The sequence below is a fragment of the Dermacentor variabilis genome, chromosome 3, assembly GCF_050947875.1.
Source record: "Dermacentor variabilis isolate Ectoservices chromosome 3, ASM5094787v1, whole genome shotgun sequence".
In the NCBI taxonomy this organism is placed as follows: domain Eukaryota; kingdom Metazoa; phylum Arthropoda; class Arachnida; order Ixodida; family Ixodidae; genus Dermacentor; species Dermacentor variabilis.
This window is the reverse complement of record NC_134570.1, coordinates 145,632,422-145,659,944: the sequence shown is the minus strand read 5'-3', so window position 1 is coordinate 145,659,944 and position 27,523 is coordinate 145,632,422. Positions and strand designations below refer to the sequence as shown.

At 47.7% G+C, this 27,523-nt stretch overlaps 1 protein-coding gene across 1 annotated transcript; it reads left to right on the top strand.

Moving 5' to 3' along the window:
* Positions 1-2,243: 2,243 nt before the first annotated feature.
* LOC142576369 (techylectin-5A-like) lies at positions 2,244-27,273 on the top strand. The gene is made up of 6 exons (XM_075686471.1): positions 2,244-2,368; positions 8,786-8,987; positions 9,377-9,519; positions 10,408-10,513; positions 17,846-18,013; positions 26,679-27,273. Exons 2-6 carry the CDS (start codon positions 8,846-8,848, stop codon positions 26,990-26,992), a joined length of 873 nt encoding a protein of 290 aa, XP_075542586.1. The 5' UTR covers positions 2,244-2,368; positions 8,786-8,845; the 3' UTR covers positions 26,993-27,273.
* Positions 27,274-27,523: the final 250 nt, after the last annotated feature.

Genomic DNA, 27,523 nt, shown 5'->3' with positions numbered 1-27,523 from the left:
GGCGCATTATCAACGAGCACTTAAGTGGATCAGATGCTTGAGCAAGGTGTAATTCAACATTTCCAGAGTCCTTGGTTGTCAGTGATCGGCCGCGTCCAGTACGGCGGCGACTTCTGTCTGCAGAAAATCGTCGCTGTTGGACTGCGACATGAGGATGACAAGGACGAGGCTTGGGTATCGCACGACGCGTGCAGCCTACATACTTGGAGTGAAACAGCTACCAAGACGAATCTTGAGCGCTAGGCGTGCGCATCAGTTTTTTCCGATGACGTGACCATTCCCCTTTGCGAGGCAATCGACCAACTGACGCACACCTGGTAGGTCTTCCAAATCGGGAGTTGAACTGGTTCCTATAAATAAGCGTCCACAAAATTTAATGTTGAGCGTAGAAGTAACGAAAGTCTATTGTCGTGATTTGTGGGTCACTGGCTACATACTACAACAAAAAAAGACGGAAATTGAAATACTTGTGTCGGTACTGCTTGAATATATCTTCGCACTAAGTCAACTCATCACTCGTGGAAGCACCATGCAAAGTAATTTGTATAGTTACGAAACATACTTACGGAAAATATTAAAGGGCTCTTAGAAATTGCTTCACTATATTCATTGTTTCGTTGCCGCAACTATGATTGCTGTTTTGAGAATAATTATCAAGTCAGTTGTGTAGCCGGCGCCACCTAACGGCAACAATAGTTCCATGAATATGCTGCGCAGCACATACTTCGTTCGCAATAAACAGTACCCATAAATGAAATGCATACCATTATCATCATCATCATCATCATCAGCCTGGTTACGCCCACTGCAGGGCAAAGGCCTCTCCCATACTTCTCCAACTACTCCGGTCATGTACTAATTGTGGCCATGTCGTCCCTGCAAATTCTTGATCTCATCTGCCACCTAACTTTCTGCCGCCCTCTGCTACGCTTCCCTTCCCTTGGAATCCATTCCGTAACTCTTAATGACCGTCGGTTATCTTCCTTCCTCATTACGTGTCCTGCCCATGCCCATTTCTTTTTCTTGATTTCAACTAAGATATCATTAACTCGCGTTTGTCCCCACACCCAATCTGCTCTTTTCTTATTCCTTAACGTTACACCTATCATTCTTCTTTCCATAGACCGTTGCGTCGTCCTCAATTTAAGTAGAACCCATTTCGTAAGCCTCCAGGTTTCTGCCCCGTACGTGAGTACTGGTAAGGCACAGCTGTTATAAACTTTTCTCTTGAGGGATAATGGCAACCTGCTGTGCATGATCTGAGAATGCCTTCCAAACGCACCCCAACCCATACTTATTCTTCTGATTATTTCAATATCATGATCCGGATCCGCAGTCACTACCTGTCCTAAGTAGATTTATTCCCTTACCACTTCCAGTGCCTCACTACCTATCGTAAACTGCTGTTCTCTTCCGAGACTGTTAAACATTACTTTAGCTTTCTGCAGATTAATTTTTAGACCCACCCTTCGGCTTTGCCTCTCCAGGTCAGTGAGCATGCATTGCAGTTGGTCCCCTGAGTTACTAAGCAAGGCAATATCATCAGCGAATCGCAAGTTACTAAAGTATTCTTGTACACGCCCCCGTCCTACTTGGGGAGGCTACTTTGGGGAAGCTTTAGGCATTTAGCGTAGACTTGTGCGTCTGGTTTTTCGCACCGGAGACGCTAGCGTTCCGGTTTTTTCGAACGCTTCGTGAGAGAGGAAGTGGGCACAAGCGCGAAGTACACAGTAAAGAGACTTTCTTATCTAACACGTGGCCGCGGGAAAGAAGAAAAACAAACAACCCTTTAGAACTGCATGTGAGTTTTGCGCACGATTTTGCCGGAAAGTGTTGAGCTACAAGCGCATACTTAGAGAACGCAATGGGTTGAGAAAGAAACTGAAATGAAAGCGATGAAAGTATAAAGGAAGTGAAATGGATGAATGTAGTTAACAGAAAATAAAACGCCGTAGCTGACGCAGATTCAGTTGCTACGAAATTTCCGCCCACAAGATTAGTGCTACTGCAGATATTTCTGGCGCCTGACGCGACCTTAAGGCATTGACCGGCCAAGCCCCTCTGTCGGTGTCTTGTTCCGTTGGCTTGCTGAGCTAGGCGAGTGCTTACAGCGGTGACAGAAAGACGGATGGCTGCAGACACGCGAGAATGTTCTGAGAAAAGCAGCCTGTCCCGGGAGATCGGTTCATTAATATACGCGCGCCTGTTCTTTTTTTTTTTTTGCCGGGACATATACTCGGCAAACGTCGGACACTGTGTGGGAATATATGAGAGAACGAAGTAGTCTGTGTGTGCACTGAGCACGTTGCCGGCACAAGAAGATATCCGAAGTGCGGACAGCAAGCGTTTTCGCCACATCCCCGTCTAGGTAAGTTCTCCATAAATGGTTATTTTTGTTTCTTTACCGGGAGATGCCCGTTGAAGTTGTACTTGCGCAGCGAGAAGAACTAAAGGCACGGACGTTTGAGAAGCCCAGCCTCAATGTGCTAGTGTCAACAACTGCTTACCTCAGAGCCATTGGCGACAAATATTCGCACTTGTTAATACAACCAGAGGCATGCATCCACCACGCGCGCACAAAAAGCAGACAAGCCTACTTAAACTTATTTGGATCAGATGTCACAGAGAATTAGTACAAAATTGAATATATGCGCAATAAAAACTTTCTTATAAACAGGGCTATCAATCTGTTGTTTGGAATTTGCTACATCAGTTCCGCACGGCCGCTACCATCTATTAACCAGGATGCCAAACCAAGTGTACAGAAAACGTGTCAGCACGAAAAAGGAAGATTTCTGTCACATGCGTCCCATTCGCACCTTTGTTAAATCACTGTTTTCTTCTGAAAGGCGCTGGCAAATTCCTTGAAATGCATCGCGAAGAGCCCATCAATGGTTGTGTACATTGCAATGATATATTAAATAATTGAGACTACCTAGCTGCATATACATTTACGCGGATGCGAGCCAATAGATTTATTATAGGTTCGTAGCATTGTAAGGAGAATAACTTTGTTTTTAATCTGGCACAAAAGAAAAGTAGTGACATGGCTTTCAACGCTATACTGTTAGCTCTTCAACATACATGTTTTCTGAATAGCCAGGCGAATTAAACATGTTTGGATAACTCTTAGTGGACGTTTTATGTAAGGTATGAAACTGAGAAGAAATAGCAGAACCGAAATTATGTGGAAAATACGAGAAGTACGTAGAAACGACTTAATGTCAGCTTGTTGTGACGAGTGTTGCCTACAGTCTACACACTTGCGAGCAAGTTTTTGCGGAGTTTTGATATTAAGTACGAAGTTTCTGGCTAAATGTCTTGGCCCCACTCTGAATCACTGGCAGCAAGCGTCAGTCGTTGGTTTGGAGCAGAAACATGGAATGACGAAGAAGTTTGGCAAGCGACTCGCTTTCTTTTGAAAGCGCTGTCAGGGGAGAAACACCAGTGTCGAATCACCGGCTGCTGTGATGTGAAGCAAATGAAATTTACACCAATCGTTCAGATATGATGAAAGTTGCCTGCACAAATTCCAAATGAAGCATTAGGTGATTTCGGCTTAAGCCCACTTCCACTTCTCTGCCAGGGATTTTTCCTGTATTGCTGAAAACATTTCTGTACGATATCTTTTATTCTTGTTGATTATGATTATTCTTAATGTGTTTAGCACAGATAGATAGAAATTAAACATATTTTCTTGGTATTTATATGTCTCGTCCTTAACGGGTTAAAACGAGTAGACTTGAGCACACAGGAAATAGCTCTCCATTATTTACACACGCTTGAGAACGACAAAGCTGTGCCAGAGATACTTCTAAATAACTATGTCTCTTCGTCATGATACCTGAGAAGAAAAGAAGGGGCTAAATTTTTTTTGGAAAGAGATCAGAAACATAGCACAGCTCTGTGACTCTTACCGGCTTCGTTGGCTGCGTTGGGAGATAGAAAAAAAGTGTCAAGGGAAAGGCAGAGCGGTTACTTGGAAGAAAAACAACAAGTTTGGTACCCTACAATACAGAAGGAGTAAGAGAGGCGATTATGAAAAGTAAAAGCATACGCACAATGGTTGCACTATACGGGATACTCCGGTGTACAACAGTGGCACAATAGTGGCTACTCTACGAGCCGATTGAACCCTCCTTCCGATTGGTGGAGGTGCTGGGTACAACCGGAATTCAGCAACTTCGTAATCGGACACTGCAGCTCGTCTTCATTATGCCGGAAGAAGGACCACCACAACCACAACCCGCAGCCCCGGTGACTACCACGGTCTGCCCCAGCCCGTTGCGTCAACGCTACCTACCCATATTCAGCGGCCCCGAAAACAAAGGCGTAGAAGACTGACTCACTGACTACGACCGGATGAGCATCCACAACCATTGGGACAACATTAGAAAACTGAATTATGGGTCGTTTTATTTGAGTGGTGTCGGCAGCGTGTGGCACCGCAACCACGAACGTGATTTGACTGCGTGGACGGCCTTCAAGACAAACGTGACAAAGGTATTTGGGCGCGCCGCGGTTCGCAAGCTTCGCGCCGAGCAACGTTTGCGTGGCCGTGCGCAACAGTGCGGGGAGACAATTACCAGTTCTATGGAAGATATTGTCGACGTATGTAACCGCGTTGACGTCAGAATGGCTGATGCCGAGAAGATCCGCGATATCTTAAAAGGCATTGAAGACGACGCCTTCCAGTAGCTGTTGGCGAAAAATCCGGGGACAGTCTCTGAACTCGTCAGTCTCTGTCAAAGCTCCGACGAACTACGCAAACGAGGCATAGCCACCCGCCAATCTACACCTCAGGCCACTTCAATGTCGAGCTTGGCTGTGGCCCCGGTTAACACTTCGCTATTGCTACAGATCAAGGAGTTCGTTCGTGAAGGGGTGGCTCGTTAGCTTTCGTTGATTCCATTTACACATGGCCAGACAATTACAAAATTACAATTGTGGCTGTGCTGGACATGTGGCATGTCACTGTAACCTGCTTACGCCGAACGTCCCCAACAAGGTGCGTCTATATGCGCCACGTTTCCAACAACGCGGAAAATATTCAGACACCTTTGAATCCCCTCTTGCCGTCGAGACCGTGTTCTCCGTTCGCCGTTCACCTTCTCCTTGCCGTCGCTTCCTTTCCCCCATGCAGCCGCAGCGGAGCCTCTGCGCCAGGAAAACTAATAGCGCCCTCGATCACCTTGCCCCGGGGTTGCCCGGAAACCAAAAAGGTGCGCTTTACACCGCGGTAGTGGCGCATTGCGGAGGGTCAATATCGAGGACAAAACTGCACCCCGTGCAGGATGCTTGCCTGGCGCGCAAAACGTGCGCAAACACGCCCGCGCGCGCATTTTATTGTTTGCAGGTGCTGAGCATCCGCGGCAAGCGCTCGAACCTTGTCGAACTGCGTGCTCCGACATACCTGGTTGGAAGCAAACACCAATGGATTTTATAATTATTCCTGACGACCCGTTCCTGACGACCCGTTCAACGAACCTGTCCACTTTCAGCCGCCGTTCACCACTTTGCTTTTGGACGAGGTCGATCTACATGTACGTCGTCTTTGCTGTCAGACGAACTTGAAAAGAGCTCATCGACTGCGGCAACTAGCGGCGCTTCCTTTCTCATTGCCGACATCTCCGCTAGCTAACTCCGTTGCCACCGTAGCTATCGGGCCAGAGTGTCTGCGGTTCTGCAGTCGGCAGTGCGCGCCCGTCGCGCCTCCCGCAGTGCTTGCTGGGATTGCACCCCGGCGCACCGCCGATTTTCTCGGTGCGAGACGGGGCAACGGAAAACCGCTCCAACAGGCTGCGCTTCCGGTGATCGAGGATGGTCGGTGCGCACCGGTGCGTTTGATCGAGGATGAAAGTGCGCATCAAGGCGTCCCGGTGCGCACCGGCGCGGGTGATCAAGGAGGCTATAAATATTTCACGTCACGGGGCGAGAAGTGCGGCGTCAGCGAAATGTATAAGGCCTCACACTTCCCCGAAAAAACGTTATTGAAATCGCAATAGAAGGAGTATTGACGATAGCAATTGTCGACACCGGCGCTGCACTTTCAGCGCGTTGGATGGCGGAAAGTAGGTCGAAGTTGAAAGAGCGCGTGTCTACACTGGCAATCGCCTACACGTTCGCCGACTAGCCACCTTTGCCTCGATCCGGCGCAACTTCAGTGTTTAGAGGATTATCGAATGCCGAAGGCCATCAAACAGAGAACTAAAGTGTTTTTATTCCATGAGAAAATGTTTACATATCTTCAGACATACCTTTCAGCAAATGTCCTACTTTTGTGTTCTTCCGAAATGCTATCATTGCCTACATTTCGCAGCTCTAATACTTCCAGAATAGATGTAGTGCATATCTCATCCGGTAGCTAGGTCTGTTGCGAGAGTGTCAGTTTGGCGTGTATTATTTGTTTTTAGTGAGTGAATCCCTGAAACATGCCTTCAACTATTTACCGAAACGTTGCCACGTTGTAAGCGGGTCCTCCTGGTTATCGTGCCAGACGAGTGCAGTATCGATGAGGGAGAACAGCACGAAGGATATCTTCGGGGCTGAATGCCACCCGTTAAGTATGCTTACCCGTTTGTAGTGGGTAAGCTCCTCGTCAGCATCTTCTACGGCTTCTTTCCAGAAAGGGGTGCGGCTTTCGCTAGTATTGCAGAGGAATGGTAGGCGTTATCCTTATATGCGCTGGCTGCGGAGGAGCTTCCTCAACTGGTACGTCGGAGACGTCCACATATTCTGTAAGGTCAGATGGCGGAAGGATGAAAAGCCGTCGGCTTCGACGAAGCTGCAGTGGTGGTGGTTCCGTCATTGTGAGCGCTTAATCAGCACCTCCAGCACTCTTAAACTAGTGCAGGTCACGTTTATTTTGGTGGATAAGGTGAGTTCAAGAGCTTCCAGCAGAAGCTGTCAATATTCACATCATCGTCCTCTACTCCCTTTCCTTGTCAGCCATACGTTGTAGTCTTTACTACGCATAGATCGCAACTATATCAAGAGGGAGAAAGAGCGAAAATTGATAAGACGAAAACAGAGAGGCTGACCACGCTGATCGCAGATGATAACCCTGCACTGCGGAACGTGTAAAGTGGACTCAATGACAAGAAGGAGATTTCGCAGTAGCGACACAAATAAGCATAATGAAGCGTTCATCGGTAAGTTCATCACAAGGGGCATTATAGGCTAATGCGTCCCAAGAAACGCAAAAACGATTTTGTAGGTTTCCACATTGAAGAAGCACAAAGCCATGGTGCCTCAGTCTTTCCTTATTTTTGTTAATGCTGTCGGAAGGGTAAGCGGCGCTTTTTTGTGTGATGGACAATCGCACGACCGCTAGAGTTTCTTCTATGCCCATAACAGCGTAATTTTGCTGCGTTTCTAGCACTTGTCCTCCTCGCCCTTTTCACAACAGTAAACACTTTAAAGCAGGTCAGGAGGACAGGCCGTAGAAAAGAAGCCAGTGTTATTTTTCTATGTAGCTCAACAATACTTTTGTGATCTTCTTGCAAGACAATTTCGTTTTTACTGAGAAGTTGAGAGAGAATTGCGTGATCCATCTACTGCATTAGTATATTTCATATAGATCTCTCAGTCAGTGCATTTTTAGCTGTAGTGCGCACTATTTCATTAAATCTAGCAACATGTTCTCAATTTAGTCATTTTTTCGTCAAATATTCTGCTCAAGCAATGTGACGGATGATGCGGAGTGCATGTTCTACGATGAAATTTTTCGAAGAATAAGAAGAATGTGAGCTGGTAATGTATACAATGAGCATCAATTTCGTGTCGCTGGTGGACAAACGTTTTGTATCCGAAGCATAAGGGGTCGTGTCCAGCCAGCTTTAGGCATGTAAGCGTGGATAGAGGGGTTTCAGATGGAATGTACGCGCACTCCCTGGTGCCATCAGAACTATGGAGATGTGTCAGTGGGATGACGCATATGCCATTAGAATACCCTGTTGCTAACAAACTAATCATGCACTTCCAATGCCAATACCATGAGAACACTCCACATTACCAAGATTAAAGCTAATTATTACAGGTCCCATCTTGAGCATATTGTCACGTGGTGGTGACGTTAAAGAACACTGTAGCAATACTGTGAAAGACAAAACTAACGTTTATTGGGTGAACCTGTGCCCACAAAAACAGGCTACACTTATAGCACAACAATAGCGGCAAACACGGTCGGCGATCGTAGAAAATCTGATCAGCGGATGAAGCGCGTCGGCTTTTATACAGCAGTCGTCGAATGTTCCAGGCTAATCGTTCGGACCCGCGTGTCTATCACAATGTTCTACACCATTCGCGTCACGCGATGAAATCAAGGTTAGGCGACAACAGACAGCCGGGTAGAAACATCGATAACTTTCCAGAAACTTCGGATACATGCAGGCGGCGAAACGTGGTCGCCCGATACAGATAAGTACACGCGTCAATATCTTCATTCTGCTAATCAAAGAAATGTTTGCTCCTGCTTTATACTGACCTGCTGTTGTGAAACCACTTCCTTTTAACCATGAGATATAAAAAACAATGAAGCCAGAGGAATCACAGACAATCTAATTGTTATTTTGTTTTTATGCAGTAATGTAACATGATAATTACCTTTCGCAATGCGTTATTTGCAGTCATTAAAACTTCGTATATGGTTGTGATAAGTAAGCAATTGAGGCCCTAGTGCCTCCTCATTCTTCGCGCTCCAATTTTTTTAAAAAGAAATTAACAGGTCACCTGGCCCCACTCAAGTGGTTCACCGAATGGATCACGCAATTTTAATTCTTTGCAGGCGACAAGATTCCGGCACGGTTAAGCAGCGTCTTGCACCCTGCCTCGCACTGGTAACGAAATGGCAGGCTGCATAACTTTCATCTGTGCCGCCATCGCCGCTGTAGTCACAACGGTACAGTCGGCAGCAGTCGCAAGACCCTCCATTGAACAGGCCAGGGATCGTGTGCGGGAACTGGCACAGTTACTCGGTGACATAAAGTGTACGTTGTTCTCATTTGGTACCGATAAATACGGAGAGGCACTTTTCCCCCGTATATATATCAACGCTCGTAGGCTGCCATCTTACCCTAATAAAAGGTCAATATGCCCGCTCGTGTAACCCCGTGAGCAGTATGATAGAGGTGATTGGGCGGGATAACTGTGATTAGGCTCTAGAAACAGTACTGAAATTTGCGGTTCAATAATTGCACCAGGCGTAATTGTGGCGAATAAGCTGAAACATTCAGCGCGGAAAAAGAAGCATGCCATCTCAAAATAAGGTCGCTTGGTCACGCGTAATTATTGACTGAGGACAAATGTAGCTTTCCGCGACATATATGAGGTGGTCGTCCGCAATACGGCTGAGGCACTTCTTTTTCTTGTCTTATAGCCGCAATTCAGCCTCGCCACTGCACCGATATCTTACACGCTGGTCAGCGCTCCAGCGGAGTCTACAGCGTGTTCCACAAGACTGCTGGACCGCTAGGTCAGAGCGTCTACTGTGATATGGAGACGGATGGCGGAGGCTGGACGGTAAGAATAATGACCGATGATCTTAGCCAGCACTGTTATAGTAAGGGCGGGCATGATTCACATTTTGTTTAGGAATAAGGTAGCCGTAGCGTAAAATGTAACAAATATACGAAAATGTTAGCATTTATTCTATTAGCTTCGCATGTGTTAGCCTCGCGCATTAGCCTCACTTATGTTTATTTACACCAGGGCATCGTTCGCACGAGCAACGGCATCAAACTGCTCAGGCTGAGCACGTAATATTTTCTTTCTCTCTACTTCTTTCTTGCAATAATACCCTTTCAGAACGCAGGGTAGTAAACTAAAAAAGAAAACTTCATCTCGTTCACTTTTGTGTCTTTGCTTCCCTTTTTCTTATCTATTTAAGTGTTCAAATTTTTGTTACTTCATATAGTCTTAGGTATCATGAGGCGTCATCATGCAATTAATGATATCGCATGGGCAGAATACAGGATACATATTAAAATCTCAGCTACAATGCCCTTGGCGATAACACTGCAGCCCATACGGGTCATTCTCATCAGCTGCTGCGTTTGCACGTGTCTCGGAGCGCAAGGGTCCTGTTGACAATTAGTGGAGGAGGAAGAAATGAGGAGGCACAAAGTTGAGCACGTCGTGGTATGTGCTTTAGCCCGTAGCCACTCTTTTCCCACAAAGCTGGCACAAGTATAACGACGACACCAATTAATCATTATCAGTATGAAAGCGTTGGCAAAATTTCAACAGTCATTTTTATTAGTGTAGTGCGGTGCATACCCCGTTATTATTATTATTATTAATATTATTATTAATTATTGTTATTATTATTATTATTCAGGCAAGAAAATGGCATGAAATCGCAGGGCTTCCTGTGTATAGTAGTACTTTATTCCTTCTTTTTCTTCACAGGTGATTCAGAGGAGAGGCCAGTTCGGCAACAGCGTGTATCACTTCTACCGGAACTGGACAGAGTACGCGAATGGATTTGGAAATGCAAGCGAGGAATATTGGATCGGTAATATGGTTTTACGCAAGTTCCGCAAAATATGGTGACGAGGTATTGTGGGCTAGACATTTCTACGAAATAGTTATATGGATATTCATACATAAGATGAGGCTAAGGCAGAATAGCGGCAACGATGAAAAAGGCAAGACAGTCTATGAGGGCGTACATGGCTTCATTCCTATTTTTTATCTGTTAAAAATGTATCCTTGGCGTTTTAATTTCTGCTCAACTATATGTTCCTAATGCCCGAATCTTGGCCAATCTCTCATAGTGCGTATGATTTACTCGTAGACAAAAAACTAACCCACTAGCCAACCTAAATATAAGACTAGAAAGCAAAGAGAGTCTATCAAGGCAACTTTAAAAGAAGTATTGAAGGCACGTTTATTTTGTAAACATTTCCGACATTTTAGTATTTTTCGCGCACTGTGTAATCTCACGCTCCTGCTGCCGCCCCTTAGCACTCTCAAGAACAGTCAAAATCACGCGTCAGAGAAGAGGGCCGAAATACGTGCCTCAGCAGAAAGCTGCTTGCCTCTCAGTGTGCCTCTCTCTGCGCCCGGACAAACTCTTCGGCATTCAGTGCTAATTAGCAGCTACAGAAATCTCAATACGCAAGTGTTAAGGATCCCATGTAGCAGAAAATCCAATGTCAGCATCGGACGTCGTTTCGGCAAAAAGATTGTCGAACCACCCGTACCCACGCCTTCCATGTGATGCAAAGAATTTGTTAAACTAATTGAATTCTTCAAGCTAAAATACGTGAGAAGAATCGTAAACTATGGCTGCACAAAACATACAGTCATGACAGCTCTGGGATTGTAATTCGACTATACAAAAAAGCATAATTCTGCTACGCGAAAACTCATTTAAATCCCTTTTCCAGAATTTCTACAATTCGCACACCTGCCGCGGCATCCGCCTTCTGCGCGCGCTGGCGCGTGGCTGGGTGTCTTGGAAGTCACGGAGCGGCGCACTCAGTTCCGTGCAGTAGCTCCCGCTTTCGCTCGGCTCCGCCGCATCGCGGCCCTCGCAAGAGGTTGCGTTTCTACCACAAACCACGGCTTCGTGCATACCGTTTGCGGCCGGCGTTTCCCGGTAAACATTACGGTTACATACGCTACAGTTGCAGGGAACCGTGAGAAGCAGTCAGTGATCTTTGAATCCTATTGCATTCCTCTCTTAAAAGCGAAGTTTAAGCTTCCTCCATTTTTTTTTCGCAACAGACTAATTCAGAACGTTCACGTTACTTCACTGTGACACCCCTACTCGGGAGCAGACTGCTCAATCGGGTTTGGTGCTGCACTGGGTCAAACATGAATATCTTTGAGGAAGGAAAGAATAAAAAAAATTATGGGGCAATGACTTTAGGTAGCGAGGATTGGCAAGCCAATATACCCTGACAGCACCTCTCTCTTCTTTCGGGACCTAACCAAGACTTGGCTCTAGGGTCATAAGCCCTCGATGGTTATTGTAACTGTCAAGGCATTATTTGGTTCGCGGTAACTTTTGGTGACAGCCTAGTGGCGACCAGCTCCCGCCGCCCACGCTCTAATCTCTCCCGTACCCTCCACGAACTCGGCGGCTTGCAATTACTGTCTACCTGACACATGGCGAAGATATATCTATTCTTACCCATGGGCCACTCCTTTAGGTATGTCATGACTAAGCTTCAAAACTGTCCTAGGTATTTTCGCTCCTCTCTTTAGGCGAATAAAGAGTACCGATGGTTGTCGCTTGCGATTCCATAAGTATGAACTGAAATAAAAATGTAAATTGCCGATTTACTTGCTTCCTATAAGCTAAGGTCTAGAGTGCGATGGCATATATAATACAAACATACAATAACCTAAACAAAACAGGCCTCAATATTCAAGTGAACAGCATGCATAATGGCACCGTTTCTACATTGAAACAGGCGCCTGTTCCGAAAGTCTGCATATGGGGTTCTAATATTTCTGCAAACAGTTTGCTCGTTGTTTTTATTAATGGTGTATTTTTGGCGTTCTGTTCGGTATAAGTAGCAAGGTTTCTGTAATCCCTCGTAAAAAAAAACAATATTATATTACATTCGCGAGTGCCCTGAACGTATGCTTTTATGGTACAGAGTCGAAGCGACAAAATGTGTAGAATGCTTTGCTTTGATTGATTGGATAAAATGTTTTCCACTTACACAATCAGGGAATGTGATTAATTTTCGTTGAAGTTGGCGAGCTTTAAAGAATGACTAATACCAGTTGCGATTAATGCTCAGCATTATTTGGCTAGGTGGCCGTGGTCATTTGCTTCCCCGTTCCATTCGTCGTTCTGTTTCGTTTCCCCCCAAAAAAACCTTTAGCGCCATCTAGGCTTGAAAGGGTAATTTCTGTGAATGCACAAATTCCTGCAGGCTTACCGCCACCTACATATGCGCGCGGGAACCCCTGACACGCTTCCGCACAAAGCCAAACCATAGAGTTTCATACAGTGCTTACTAAAGGGAACTCTGGCGTTAGTGTCAACAGGAGTTGTAAGCGGGGTGTTAAAGCCGCGCGGAAGTCTTGGTTAGTAGATACATTTGCCTTAGCTTCTTTCTTCTGGCTTCACACGGCTTCGTGAAAAGTTATAAACTCTTAAGTTTCGAAAAAGTACTCTTTCATAAATAATTACGTACCCCATTAAGACCGTTCAACGGCAGGATTGGAACACACGACGTCTAGTTCTTGAGCCTGATATTACAACGATTACGCCATGGAGGCATGCATCGACAAGCAGCCATAGAGTCAGTATAGTAACTCTATGCAAGCAACATACAACGCCCTCATGAATTTTTCGTGGGCAAGCGAGTGCGATGAGAGGGTTGGCGCGTCCTGTTCAGTGGTCATCGTGACGATAGGTATCCACGAACATTCTTCTATCACTTGTGTTATGAAATGCGCCCTTCACGTAAGACAATGAATGGCTCATACTGCCTTAAGCAATGGTTCATACCACCGTAAATATTAAAAAAAATAAATGCGACTTCACCATTATGACAAGAGAAGAGAAATGAAATTCCCCGCTGGAATGATGAGCAGCAACGGACCCAGTGTGGCAGAACACGACGACGGCAAGCGCGCAAGAATAGGCACGAGCGCGTTGGAGCGGTTGCGCCGAGGCGTTCAAACGAGCAGGCTGTGGAAGGTGAGGACGATGCTCGAGCCATTGCTGATGACGACAGATGTTGCTGTTAATGATGATGACGAGGATAGTTTCCTCTTGCCAATGAATGACTCATACCTGATTAAACAGTGAGCGGCAGCGGAGCCAGCTGTAGAAATAGACAATGAGGAACCTGTGAGCAGTGGCACAATCGCGTTCGCTATGTTGCCGGTTGTTCGTGCATGACGGGAATGCCATAGCCGTATACAGCAGAGTTGAGGTCACTGCGAAACACTTAGTAAACAAGAATGGGATGAGATCTGCAACGAGATGGACGGACGGATTGGCACCGGTCACAGATGGCGCCTGCTCCGACACCTGCTAGACCCGACCAAGACCAAGGCAATACATAGGGAAACCATGCGCAAGCTAATACACAGGAATGCCAAGGACGAGGAAGAAATTCTTTCCGAACTCCGCGACAGATACGCCCCACATAGCCCGACTATTCAACACGGGGAATACATGAGAAATCCCACTTTCTCTCTGGACAGAGACTTTGGCGAGGCGGAAATCCGGGCTGCTTTGCAAAAGCTCAACAGCGAGTCGGCCCCGGGACCGGACGGCGTAACTAATAAGACCCTTCGTAACTTGGACAAAGAGACCATCTCCGAACAGACCAAGTACATTAACGATTGCTGCACCCGAGGATGCATCCCCGACCAGTGGAAAAGAGCAAAAATGGTGCTCATCCCCAAACCAGGGAAACCCCCAGATCTGGCCAACCTCCGACTAATATCCCTTACGTCGTGCGTCGGCAAGTTGATGGAGCACGCCTTCCTCACCCGGATCAAAGCACACTTGGACGACGTGGAAGCGTATCCAGACACCATGCTCGGTTTTCGAGCTCATCTCTCCACGCAGGATGCAATGTTGCAAATCAAGCACCAGATACTCGACAAGACAAGAGTTACCAGGGCCCCCATTCTAGGATTAGATCTCAAGAAAGCCTTCGATAACGCAGCTCACGCAGCCATACTACTCAGCATTGCCGCACTCAATCTAGGAAACCGAGCGTACAGCTATGTTCACGATTTCGTCACAAACAGGAAAGTCTCCTTAACGCTGGGCAAACTCGCATCCGAAGACAGGAACATAGGCAGCCTCGGCACCGCGCAAGGCTCGGTCATCTCGCCGATGTTCTTTAATCTCATTATCATCGGCCTCCCCGAGCGCCTCAACGCCATCGAAGGAGTGCATCACACAATATACGCGGACGACATAACGATCTGGGTGTCCGCCGGAAGCGACGGAGAAATCGAACAGCTGTTACAGACCGCGGTCGAGGTGGTCGAAGAGTACCTGGTCGGAACCGGTCTCGTCTGCTCGCCAGAAAAATCGGAACTCCTCCTCTACCGCCCGACGCTTAGGGGAAGACCCCCCAAGGCTCTTCGTATCCGGCATGCTGCATACGAAGAAATTTGCATGCGCACCAAAGAGGGACAAGAAATGCCCACGGTGAAGCAGATTATGGTGCTTGGACTCATCATAGAATCGAACGGCAACAACTGAGAAACGGTCAGGCATTTGGAGACTAAGATCACGAACACGATGAGACTCGAGGGAGGCCAGTGTCGTCACACTCATACACTCCTTCGTTATTAGCCACATTACCTATGTGGCCGCCTACCACAACTGGTACGCGGCCGAATATGCCAAACTGAACACCCTCATTAGAAAAGCACACAAGATGGCACTGGGCCTTCCAGACAGCACCAGCACGGAACTTCTGCTACAGCTGGGCGTCCACAACACGCTTGAAGAGTTAATTGAGGCACGCCAAATCTAGCAACTCGAGAGACTAGCGAAGACAGGAACGGGCAGGAGCAGCCTGGACAAACTCGGGATCAGTTATCACAAGCAGCACGGCGACAAGACATACCTTCCAAGCACGATCAGGGAAAAGCTGCCAGTGGCTAATCTACCCAAGAACATGAGCCGTGAATTCAATCATTGTCAAAGAGAGAGTAGAGCCAAGGCTTTACTTCAAGCCTTCGGTAGGGACAAGGAAGCGCTGTACGTAGACGCTGCAGAATAGGAGGATCGACGTGCTTTTGCAGTGGCCGTCCTCAATACCGACAAACAATTGGTCAGTTCTTGTAGCATACGTGTCAAAAACCCCGAGGTAGCGGAAGAGGTGGCGATAGGCCTAGCCATCGTTAACCCCTGTTGCAGATACGTACTCAGTGACTCGCAGACGGCGGTCAGAAACTATGCACAAGTCAGAATTTCGCCGAAGGCTGAGGCTATACCCAAAGCCAACGCGAGCTATGTCACCTCCGAGGAGACGGAGGAACGACACAATATGTGGTTCCCGGCTCACACGTCCCCCGACACCCCCTACCCAAATTCAACGAGGAGGTCCATTGCGTAGCGCGAGGTCCCACATTCCGCACCCGCGAAGAAGGATCCTCTCTTGGGGTTGGAAATGAAACGGAGGCATGGACATAGAGGGACAGAATGATCAGGTACTGTGATATTAAACAATTTTATCAAAACTCAAGGCGTGTTTATCCGCCCCCTAACCACAAACTCGACAGGGCCCAAGCGGCAGACTGGAGGCAGCTACAAACAAAGACCTTCCCCAACCCCGTCCATCTGAGGAGGATATATCACGACATCTACTCAATAACTGCAAACTATGCGGCAAGGCTCACGCATCTCTTAGACACATTCTCTGGGAATCTGAGCTTATAAGCAGAGAAAATGCAGTTTCCCCAGATGAAGCTGCGGCGCGATGGATGACCGCGTTGCGCAGCTAAAACCTCGAAAATCAACTATGGGCCATCCAGCAAGCTTGTGAGGCGGCGAGGAGACAGGATCTCCGGACCTCCTCGGGGATGGCCTAAGCCCAGGCCACAAATTTGCCGAATTGTCAATAAAGTTGTTACCACCACCACCTCGCCATTACGACAACAGAAGAGAAATGAAATTCCCCGCTGGAATGATGAGCGGCAACGGAGCCACTCAGGAAGAACACGATGGCGACAAGCGCGCCAGCATAGGCACGAGCGCGAAAGAGCGGTTGCGCCTTGGCGTTCATACGAGGAGGCTGTAGACGATGAGGACGATGTTCGAGGCGTTGCTGATGACGATAGCTGTTGCTGTTAATGATGATAACGAGGACAGTTTCCTCTTGCCAAGGAATGGCTCATACCCGATTAAAGAGTGAGCGGCAGCGGAGCCAGCTGAAGAAATAGACAACGAGAAACCTGTGAGCAGTGGCACAATCGCGTTCGCTATGTTGCCGGTTGTTCGTGTACGACGGGAATGCCATAGCCGCATACAGCTTGGTGGCAAAAAGCACAGTTGAGGTCGCTCGTGCAATTGAGCGGCTGTAAAATTCAGTACGACTAAGCGCAATTGTCAGATCACATGTTGTATTCCTAGCTTGCTCGAGCGTCAGCGCACAATGTTTAGTTCGTACAGAAATGCAGGAGTGATTCTTTCTTAGATATATATGATGCAACATGATAGCTTTTATTTCTTATATTTAGTCAGATATTATTTATTCTGCCAACAAAAACCAAATAATCGCACTTGGGGCTGCAAGAGTGCTCAAAGTTTGAAAGCATAGAAACTGCACCACGCAATTTATTGCATGCTTCGTAGATGTTGTTGATGCATCAGGATTTTTAAATGATGATGAAAATGCACAGTAGGGTTCACTGATGATGACCCATCAAGGAAGATCATCATCATCAGTAGCAGCTGCAGCACAGAAGAACACATGATCGCGTTTCTCTCACTTCGAAGGCACTAGAACATCGTCTGCTGGTAGTAAGCAGTTGCGCATGCGCAAAAGGAGACAGGGAGATGAGAAAAAAGAAATCATGAGGCATTCCACCCTGTAAAGGTGGATGACGAACGAAGCTGCTACGATTAGTGTTGAGCTTCGGAAGATGCGCGGAAGATCTTAAGTAATAATGGATGAAGCCATAATCATCTGCGACGCCAAACTGTCCCGTTTTCATGCAGTGTTTGATTATGATGGCTTTAAGCAATGCATTCCCTTTAAGGGAACAACAACACAGAGTTAAGAAAAATTTCCCCGCCACATATTTCACTAAGCTGAAGCTATTTCCCTTAGGCAAGTAATGAAGAAATATCACCGAAATATTTGTACACATATCGTTACTCGACTCCATCCTCTCCCTCCAGGGAACAAGGCGCTGCACGCGCTTACGTCAGATGACGAGCCCATTACCCTGCGCCTCGTGCTGAGCAACAGGACAGGAGACAGCGTGTTCGTGGACTACGAGAGCTTTCGTGTTGAGAACGAAGGGAACCTCTTCAAGTTGCGACTCGGAAAGCTGTTGGGACCAGAAGGTGATATTTGTGTGCTTTTACGGCGGGAATTCAGGATGAATGCCTTTTTTTCGATGTGATAGCTTTTCTCGTTAAGGTCCATTACAGAGTTGCCGTGTAAGTGAATTTTATGGACCGCAATAGTGTTTCGTGCCATTTGAAGAAGCCTTCAAAGCTTTTATAGAAGGAATTTAATGCAGCTGGTATTATAGGGGACCTGCTTACGAATCATTAAAACTAATAAATTTAAAGTGTGTCTTGATTATTCGGTGTTAGCGGCTAATCAAATTCTGACATTGGGCCCTCACTGTTAGGGGGGGGGGGCAGGGGGAGGGGGATTTACGTGCCAAACCCACCATCTGATTGTGCGGCATGTCGTAGTGGGGGACTCTGAATTAACTTTTGCTATCTGGGGTTCTTTACCGCACGTCGGACACTGTCTTCGCCTTTGCTACTGCATACAATGCTGCATGCAGATCGCTAGTGGTGCAACATTCAATATGATTTGGCCATTATCTTGTTTGCATGCAGTGCATATTAAGACGAACTTTCGAAGGTGGGACACCACATATGATCGCGGCCTCCAATTCGTTACTATTAGCATCGTTACAACGGTATCATTTTTTGCCATAAGATGGTGCCACTGCCCCATTAATAATCATATTTATACGATTTTAACCCATGCGGGGGCACAGTATTAGCCACCGATAAAACAAAATAAGGCGTCCTGCATATCATTTCGTATTATTCAGCGAATAAAATCAAGAAACGACAGGAACATGGCTTTCAGATAGTGAAATGGAGGAAGAGACAGCTTCTCGAGTGAAATCGTGAGGTCCTATTCTAAAATATTAATATAATACGTGGGCGAGATGACTGCATTACCTATCGGCTAAGCACGTAGTTACCTTAAACAAAAGGTATTATTGTAGCAGCTGTTTAGCGAGAGCGCTGTCATCTTCTCTTTCACTCGAGCAGAAACTGAGAAGGCTTGAAACCGAAAAATTCGAGAAAGGCAAATACTGGATGTAGGCAGGTGTTTGATTTATCTAATATGCAGGGGGACATGTAGGCCTTTAAATTAAATTTTGAGCTCACTGATCGCTATGCATCGTTTTTTTATGTACTTTGCGTAAATTACGCGCTTACAGTGGGATCATGCGATGGAGTGCTCAGAAAGCAATATGGTGTTCTGTGGTTTGTGTGCAAAGGTTGTAAAATAACTGCGCGAGGTTGCATAGGAAATTATTGCAGGTGAGTTTCAATGCGCGCCGTAACATACTTCGATCATTATGTTACAAAATCAGTAGGTGAATACATGCAAATGGGAAAAGCGGCTTCGCATGCAGCTCCTTTGTATGCCTTGTCGTTGGTAATGCGAGGTTGTATCTTCAAGAAAGCACCCTCAGCGTCTTTAACTCTGAGTTTCTTGAGCCACCTGGCATTCCCGGGACCGATTTCGTGATAGTCTCTATAATCAAAATCCCTACGCGCACTAATCTGCAAATGGGCGACATTCCGTGGAAATTCTATTCCACTGATCTGCTTGGCTTGAGGGTCTAACAATTTTAGAGCGCAGCTCTTAAGCGCCCGTTCCTGCGTTGATAGTCAGCGTCCCTCTGCGTAACCGAGCAAACAAGCAAAGCGATCGATGGAAGAGTGAATGTGAAGGGCAGCGGGGAATGAAAGACGTCGATAGTCAAACAAGCTCGACGAGGGAAGCAGAGGAGGAAGGCACTGCGAAAGCGTGAGAGGAAAAGCGTAGCTGTGCTCCAGGCGTGTTGTGGGGTAACAGTCGCTACGAGATGGCACCAGAGTAGCGCGCTTCGTCTGTTCACCGATGACGCAATCGATAAGGCGTGCGGCAAGCGCGTCCGCCGATCCCGTATATGGAAAGAAAGCGCTGCATGAGAAGTAGTCTGTCTGCGGTGACTGCTGCGAATCGCGCCCACGCGTCACCCACGTGCTACCGCTTGTAATCTCCCAATTAGCGAGGCAGTCGCGCCGCATTTCGCTCCATGTGCAACGTGCCGTATGAGCCTGATTGCTGGCTCCAGCCCAATATATCGCGAAATCGAAACACATTCACAGCTGCGCTAAAACTTTGCATTAGGGAGTCTGGTAATTGTCGGTGAATTTCTTTCGCGTTAATGAAGAAAAGCAGCAGTGGGATAAGCACCGTCAGAACGTTGCATATTTGAAGAAAAACAGCGCTTAGGAGACGAGCACGAATAGAAGAACATCTACGGACGGACAGGCGGCTACACCACTCGACTGTATGTAAAGATATGTACTTGGTTGTCTCCGCTCCAAATTCTTTTCAAAGAACGCGGTGCATGACAGCTGCGACAGCCTGTTTTTATGCAGTACACCGTTCACTACCTTTATCAAAATACAAAGATCAATTCATGCGAATACACTCTAAGAGACACCGAGGTAGTGACATCGATGCGATGTTTAAAGTTTTTAGGCAGAATAATGGCGAAAATAGGTGCATGCAGAGAGGAGTACAATGACAATGTATAAGGTCGACTATTGTGGCCCCGCTTTACTCCTGCGTATGTGTAACCGTGAGGAGGAGAAGCAGGAGAAACATTTATTTAAAAAAATAAAGGACAAGCAAGTGTCTTTCTGCTTGTGCGGGAGGCGCCCTTAGTCCAGGGCTCCTGCGGCTCTTGCCGTCTCCCGGGCCCGCCGCACCAGTTGCTGCTGGTTACGAGGGTCCGAACAAGTCAGCACGGCCTCCCACTGTTCGGGTGGGGGTTGGGTATTTGCGGGGCCGCCTTCACGTTGGGGCACACCCATGTGGTGTGATATAGGGAGGCTTAATCATTACAAAGGGGACATTTGTATGAATATAGTGTAGGGTGTATTGCATGTAGACTGCCTAAATGGGGGTATGTATTGGTTCGTAGTTGTCGCCATGTTACGGCATCTTCACGTGAGAGGGTCTTGTGTGGAGGTGGGCGTTGTCGTCTGTTCAATCTGTGGTGTTGTAGTATGGCGTTGTATTGTAAAGGTACGGGCTCCATGGATGCGGCCGTATCCCTCTCTTTTGGCGCCCGGGAGGCATGCGCTCGGACTACAGTGTGCGGACGTTGATTTCCACGGAGGGACTCGTGTCCTGGAGTACACGTTATTTCAACGTCCGGAAATTGGGAGGCTTGTTTGAGAAGTCGGTGAGCGATTGAAGATATTCTGCCTCTCGCGTAGGTACGGCAAGCTGCCTGGGAGTCAGCAATACTTGTAACGTATTCGTTGGTCAGTCTAGAGGTGATGGCCAAGCCGATGGCTGTCTCCTCCGCTACGAGGGCGCTGGTAGTGCGGACCATCATCGAGATCACCTCTTGTAGGTTATAGTCGACAACGCTGGCAGTCATGGCTGCTTTTTGGGGTTACTGCGCGGCATCTGTGTATAGTGTGGTGGGGAGACTGCCATATTTATTCTGTAAAGTTTTTGCATGAGCTTGGCGACAATCGGCATGATGTTCCGGGCGCATGCTTCTGGGAATAGGGGCTACCTTGATGTGCTCCCGGAAGTTGGGGGCCAGATGGATTGTTTGTTCGTAGCTTTTGCCGGGTGTGAAGTGGTCTAGGCGCGCTAGGACTGTTCTTCCTGTTAGTGTGAGGGCTAGGCGTCCTCATTGGCTTGTGAGGTGGGCGTCTATAATTTCTCTTATAGTGTTATGGACTCCTAGGACTTCAAGCTTGAGTGTCGCTGTTCCCGATGGTAGGCCGAGCGCTTGCTTGTAGGTTTTCCGAAGAAGTACGTCTAACTGATCTATCTCCTTAGGAGTGAGTGGCAAGTACGGCGCAGAGTAGGCAATGCGGCTGATTATCAGGGCCTCGACGAGCAGTATTATGTCGTCTTCTTTCAGTCCGTATTGTCTGGTAGTGATGCGGCTGACTATTCGCATGATTTGGAAGGTGGTCTGCTTGAGGCCTTGGATGGTGCATGCGCCTCCGCCGTCCTGTTGCATGTGGAGGCCGAGAATGCGGACGCGGTTTACTGTGGGCATTTCTTTGTCGTCGAGTGTGAATGTGATGTGGGGTAGGTCATTGAGTTTTCTTCGTGATTTCTCTCGGACGACTAATAGTTCTGACTTCTCGGGGGAGCACCGGAGTCCACTTGTTTTTGCATATTTCTGGACGACGTCGGCCGCTTGTTGAAGGGCGTCTTGTATCTCTCTTTCGGAACCAGTGGTGATCTAGATAGTGATGTAATCGGCGTATATTGCATGCCTGATTCCTGGTATTGCATTGAGTTTATCAGGTAATTTCATCATAGCAATATTGAAAAGGGTGGGTGATAGAACAGCACCTTGTGGGGTTCCTTTGCTGCGGGTAGGTAACGTCAGGGATCTGAGTGAGCCAATGCCTATTGTGGCCGTGCGGTTGCTTAGAAAGGAGCGTATATAATTGTAAATATTACGACCACAGTGCGTGAGGCTTAGGATTGTTAAGATGGTATGGTACGCCACATTGTCAAAAGCGCCTTTGAGATCAAGTGTTAGAAACGCTCCGGTGTCGTGCGGTGAGATATGTTTGAGGACTTGTTCCTTCAGCTGAAGAAGTATGTCGCGGGTAGAAAGGTGGGGCCGGAATCTGAACATCGGGAGAGAGGTCGCTGGATTCTAGGTAAGGTTGAAGCCGGTTCAGAATGACATGTTCCATAAGCTTGCCTAGGCATGAAGTCAGTGAGATTGGTCTCATATTTTCTAAGCTGGAGAGTTTGCCTGGCTTCGGAATGAGTATGATGTCCGCGTGCTTCCAGTCTGCTGGTAGCGTGCCCGCTTCCCAGTGATCATTAAAGAAGTCACTATGAGATCTAATGGTGCCATAATCCAGATTGCGCAGGAGCTTGTTATTTATTTTGTGCTTGCCTGGGGTGGTGTTTCGTGTGAGTGCATGGAGTGCTTGTTGTACCTCAGTGATAGTGATCGGCTTGTCGAGGTCGTAATTGTCGCTCCTGCTGTAAGGTGGAGGTTGTCCCTGTGCGGGTTCGTAACCGCCTATGTACCGCGCCCGCAACTCCTTCAGGATTTCGTCATCAGAACCCGTAAGCTTCTGGAGGATTTGTTGGATTGTTTACTGGCGAAGAAGATGGCGTAGCGGCGACCATATTTTGGCAGTGCTAAGACTGCCCTGCAACTTGTTGCATAGTTGTCGCCAGTTGTGACGGGCGAGCTCCCCAGCATATAATTCTGCGGTTGCCGTGAGTTTAGCTATACGTAATTTCAATTTACGCTTATGTTTTTGGCGCTTCCATCTCCTAACAAGGCCTCGACGTGCTTCCCAGAGGTGAAGAAGGTGCGGGTCTACGGCCGGTATGTCTGTGTAAGTGTAAGTGTGAATGTCTGGCTACGCCTTGTTGGAGCTCTCGTACCCATTGCTCGAGATCCGTAATACCCGTTGAGGAGTCATCCGCTCGCTGTTTGCGAAAAGCTGTACAATCTGTGAGTGTTGTCTTTTTATCGGGTGGCGCGCATGCGTAACGTTGAATGTGGTGGCGAGTATACAGTGGTCGCTGCCTAGAGTTTCCTCCGTGTTGTGCCAGGCAGCTTGTTGTATCCCTTTAGTGAATGTGAGGTGAGGGCATGTATCTCGGGAGACGCTGTTTCTTGGACGTGTGGGGTATGCGGGGTCTGTGAGGATGGTGAGACGGTGCTGCTGTATCGTGTACTGGAGTGCAGTGCCTTTTGATGTGGCTGTCATGTAGCCCCATGCCAGGTGAGCCGCGTTGAAGTCGCCTACAATCAGCAGACTAGTATTTTTACTATACCAATCGCTTTAGTGATCAAGTAGTTGAACTTTGCCTGCTTCTGCTTGGGTGGGCTGTATATATTCAGTATGAAAAGGCTCTTTCGGCCTCGTTGGAGCGCCAGGATCTCAATTAGGTTATGATGGACGTCACTGCCGTCTATTGTGTGTTGTGTGGTTGTGAGCGTTTTAGTTGTAGGTGCGGCCGCGCGGCTTTAAATGCGTGGTGGTATGTGTGTTGTAGCCAGTTTGAGTTGAATGTGTGCCTGTTTCTTGCAGTGCGATTACGCTTGGTGTCGTTTTGGCGTTACTTATGTACTCTCTGTGATCCTTGCTTGCGTTTGTAGCTGCGACAATTCCATTGCCAGATTATGAATGGATTTTCGTTCCTGTGGTTGGTTCTGTTATTCGTCCTGACTGACGGGTGGATCAGCAGGGTGTCCCTGCTCTACTTCCAGTTGTACCAGTGTTCTCACTTTCTTGCGTCGCTGATCTTTTGCTAGCCGTGTTTCTTCAATAACAATTGCCAGTGGTTAGATGTTTGCTGCATTGCTAGAAGCTGCCGTTGCAGTAAATCAACTTTCTCCTCGACTTGTGCGATTTCAGTCAGTTTTGCTGATCCGGCGAGAATCATGGGTTCAGAACGTTCCGAAGAAGATGGCATTGAGGGTGTAGTTATTGGTGTGGAATGCTAAGTGGCAGTACGAGTGGCGTATAGTTCTGCAATGTGCGTGTAAATTTTGTTATTTTCTTCATGAAGGCGTTTGTTTTCTTCTCTGATGGCCTTTAGTTCAGCTAGAATTTGCAATCAAACATCAGTATTGTGCATGGGTGAAGAATTATGTGGGGTGGCTGCTGTGTGTAGACGTGATGAGAGGGTATTGGCTTGGTGACTGTGTGAGAGGGGAAAAGCCGTGCTGACCAGCTCACCCCTTGTGATCCCGGTACAGCAGGTCTGCTCAGCTTCCGGGTCGCTCCTGATAGGTTCCGCGAGCAGGAGCGAGACCCGGAGCGGGAACGCTTCCGTTGCTGGTCTGTACGTGACCGAGACTTCGACCGTGAGTATTCCCGGAGGCTGGTCCTTTGGGATGCTGAGGATGCCTTCGTCAGTCAATCAGGGCACTCCTTGGAAGCCGTAGGATGAGGCCCATGGCATAAGGCGCACCGGGAGTGACAGGGGTGTTCCTGAGTGGGGTTCCGTGTACCACAGTGGAGGCATACGTTTGCTTTTGGACTTGGGAATACATCGGTCTGGTGGCCTACTTGGTGGCAGAATCGGCAGAAATGCGTGGTTTGTCGGTATGGTTTGCACCGTACTTCACCGCTGTAATAACGTACGTAGAAGGGCATAGTATCGCACGTAGAGCCTTGCGAGTGAATGTGATCAATGCCGCAGCGGTTCGTCCAAGCATACGGGCATGTAATATTTCTCGGCCAGGTGCATAGAGCCCGTTAAGGAGGACTTCTGTGGGAGTTCCTGCTGGAATGCCGTGAATGACCCCTTTGACGGAGCTGTCAGGTGCCGCCACGTATGCCGTTACTGCAAATTTTCCATCGCCAGGTGAATTGTAGGGATGTTACGGATGCTCATACGGATTCTCTTCGTTTCGTGGGCTAGCAATAGCGATGTTTTGTACTGGGTCAATTCTTACAGCAAGGGTCAGTACGTTCTCAGTAGTGGGGTGCGGAAATGCCCGCTTGATGCCTTCGGCGACCTGTGGCGTGGTCCAGGTGGCAAGGTTGAGTTCCTCTCGTGGACGGATGATTACTTTGGGGTCGTTTCGGGGCAGCGGTAGGAGTTGGGGTTGTCGGGGAAACAATGGTGTCGGGGTTGGAGGGGTGGGCTGGTGGGAGTCGATGTTTTCTTCCGACCGTACTTAACAGTGAGCCAGACCGCCGCTGGCTGGTTCATAAGAAAGTGGGATTTGTGCGTGCTCGAGATTCATCTTGGTGTCATCATTGGTCGCCATTGGTGCGCCAAACTGAGTCAAGGTCTTCGGCTAGACCGTAGCCGTCGTTAGGTTTAGCTGGGCGGGCGCCTCTTGCGAAGTTCAGAGTAGGGTAATTCGTGGAGCAAGCGACTTACAGTATAGATATACATCTCCACGCGTTCCACTCGACGTAAGGAGTCGATTGAGGTTGGTGGTGGTGGCGCTGATGTCAATTATTCAGGGTTTGGCGATGTAAAGGCGGAACCCATATGCGGTGCAACCGAGCGCATGTGCTATGCGCCAGAACACCCGCGCCAGTCGTCTCAGAGCTTCTTGGCCTTAATGCGCATGAAATATGCGTGCAATGGTGGACTAATTCTGCAGATGCCTTTCGTGTACCAACGCCAAGTGAACAGTAAAAAAATTATTATGGCTTGATAGTTACAGAATCGGGCTGTTCGTCGCAGCATCGAACACCCGATTATCTTATTCTTTGTGTGTAAAGAAATTTCGCTAGACAACCGCAGCAATCACAGTCAGAAATTTTTGCGAGGGTTCCCGTGAAAGCTTCGCTTTAAAATACTACACTGTTAGAAAAATGTACACCCTTTGGGGCGTATCTTGTCCCACAACAATAATCGTCATCTGTCTGGCCCGCGTTTCCTTTCTTTAACGCTGCGAGCCTGGTACTTCCCAGTCACGAGCGGCATGCGCGTTATCAGTCTGACGCAGCTTCTCGACAGGAAAGTAGCGAGCGCCGAGTTTTCAGGAAAGGAAACGCAAGCAAGGCAGATTACGATTATTGTTGTGGGACAAATATACACCCCAAAGGGTGCAACTGTTTTAAGAGCGTACCCGGCACGGCGGCGGCCATCATTTGCCGAGCTGGTTGTACGACTACTGAGGTGGTAAAATATATAATGAGATATATCGAACACTAAGGGGTAGACGTTTTATGTTACATCATCTGACAGTACACTGCTTCCATGTTTCAGGCTGGGACGCACTGGCCGACGGCAACGATCAGAATTTCTCCACCTTCGATAGAGACAACGACGGGGCGCTGTATGACAAATGCGCTGTCCAGTACCGCGGTGGCTGGTGGTACAACAAGTGCCACCACGCCAACCTGAATGGCCTTAATCTGAACGGACCGCATGACAGCTTCGCCGATGGCATTGAGTGGAGCCTTCGGGGATACCCCACCCACCTTTACCATTACTCGTTCCCCAGTGTGCGCATGATGATACGACCGGCTGCATCGCTGAGAGAACGCCGAAGCAAGCTGGATTCTCCAACTCCTGTGTGAAAATGGGAGCAATAGCAGGGAAAAAATGGCAATTAGGTTGCAAGAAAGTCAAGCAAGAAAGAAAACTAGAAGCAGAGAGTCAATCGTGAGCAAATTGTAAGGACTGCATTATTTTCGCTACCGGGGCTTGAGGAGGCAGAGCTCCGTGCAGTGTCCGTGGCGCCTCATGGTCACTGGACCCGACAGTGGAAAGCTCTACGGCGGCCTCCCTTTCTTGTTTCTGCAAAATTAGACTGTAATAACCCTCCTTCCCAAGAATGATCGATTAAAAGAGTCTGTCTTCCTACGACAGGAACCTACGGCTCCATAATTCTGCAGGAAAGACACATTGGCTTTTTGCTGAAATAGACAAAATCTTCAGCTAACGCCTCTAAGAAGGTAAAGATTTTTTCAAGAAGCTTTAAAAAAGGCAAAAGAAATGAATGCCTTATTTTATGGGAACAGTAAGTTCAACTCGAAATGGAACATCCTTGCTCTAAACGGTTCTTACCTGCCGTGACGGGTCGGTGTTTATCATTCCATGGCCGAGGA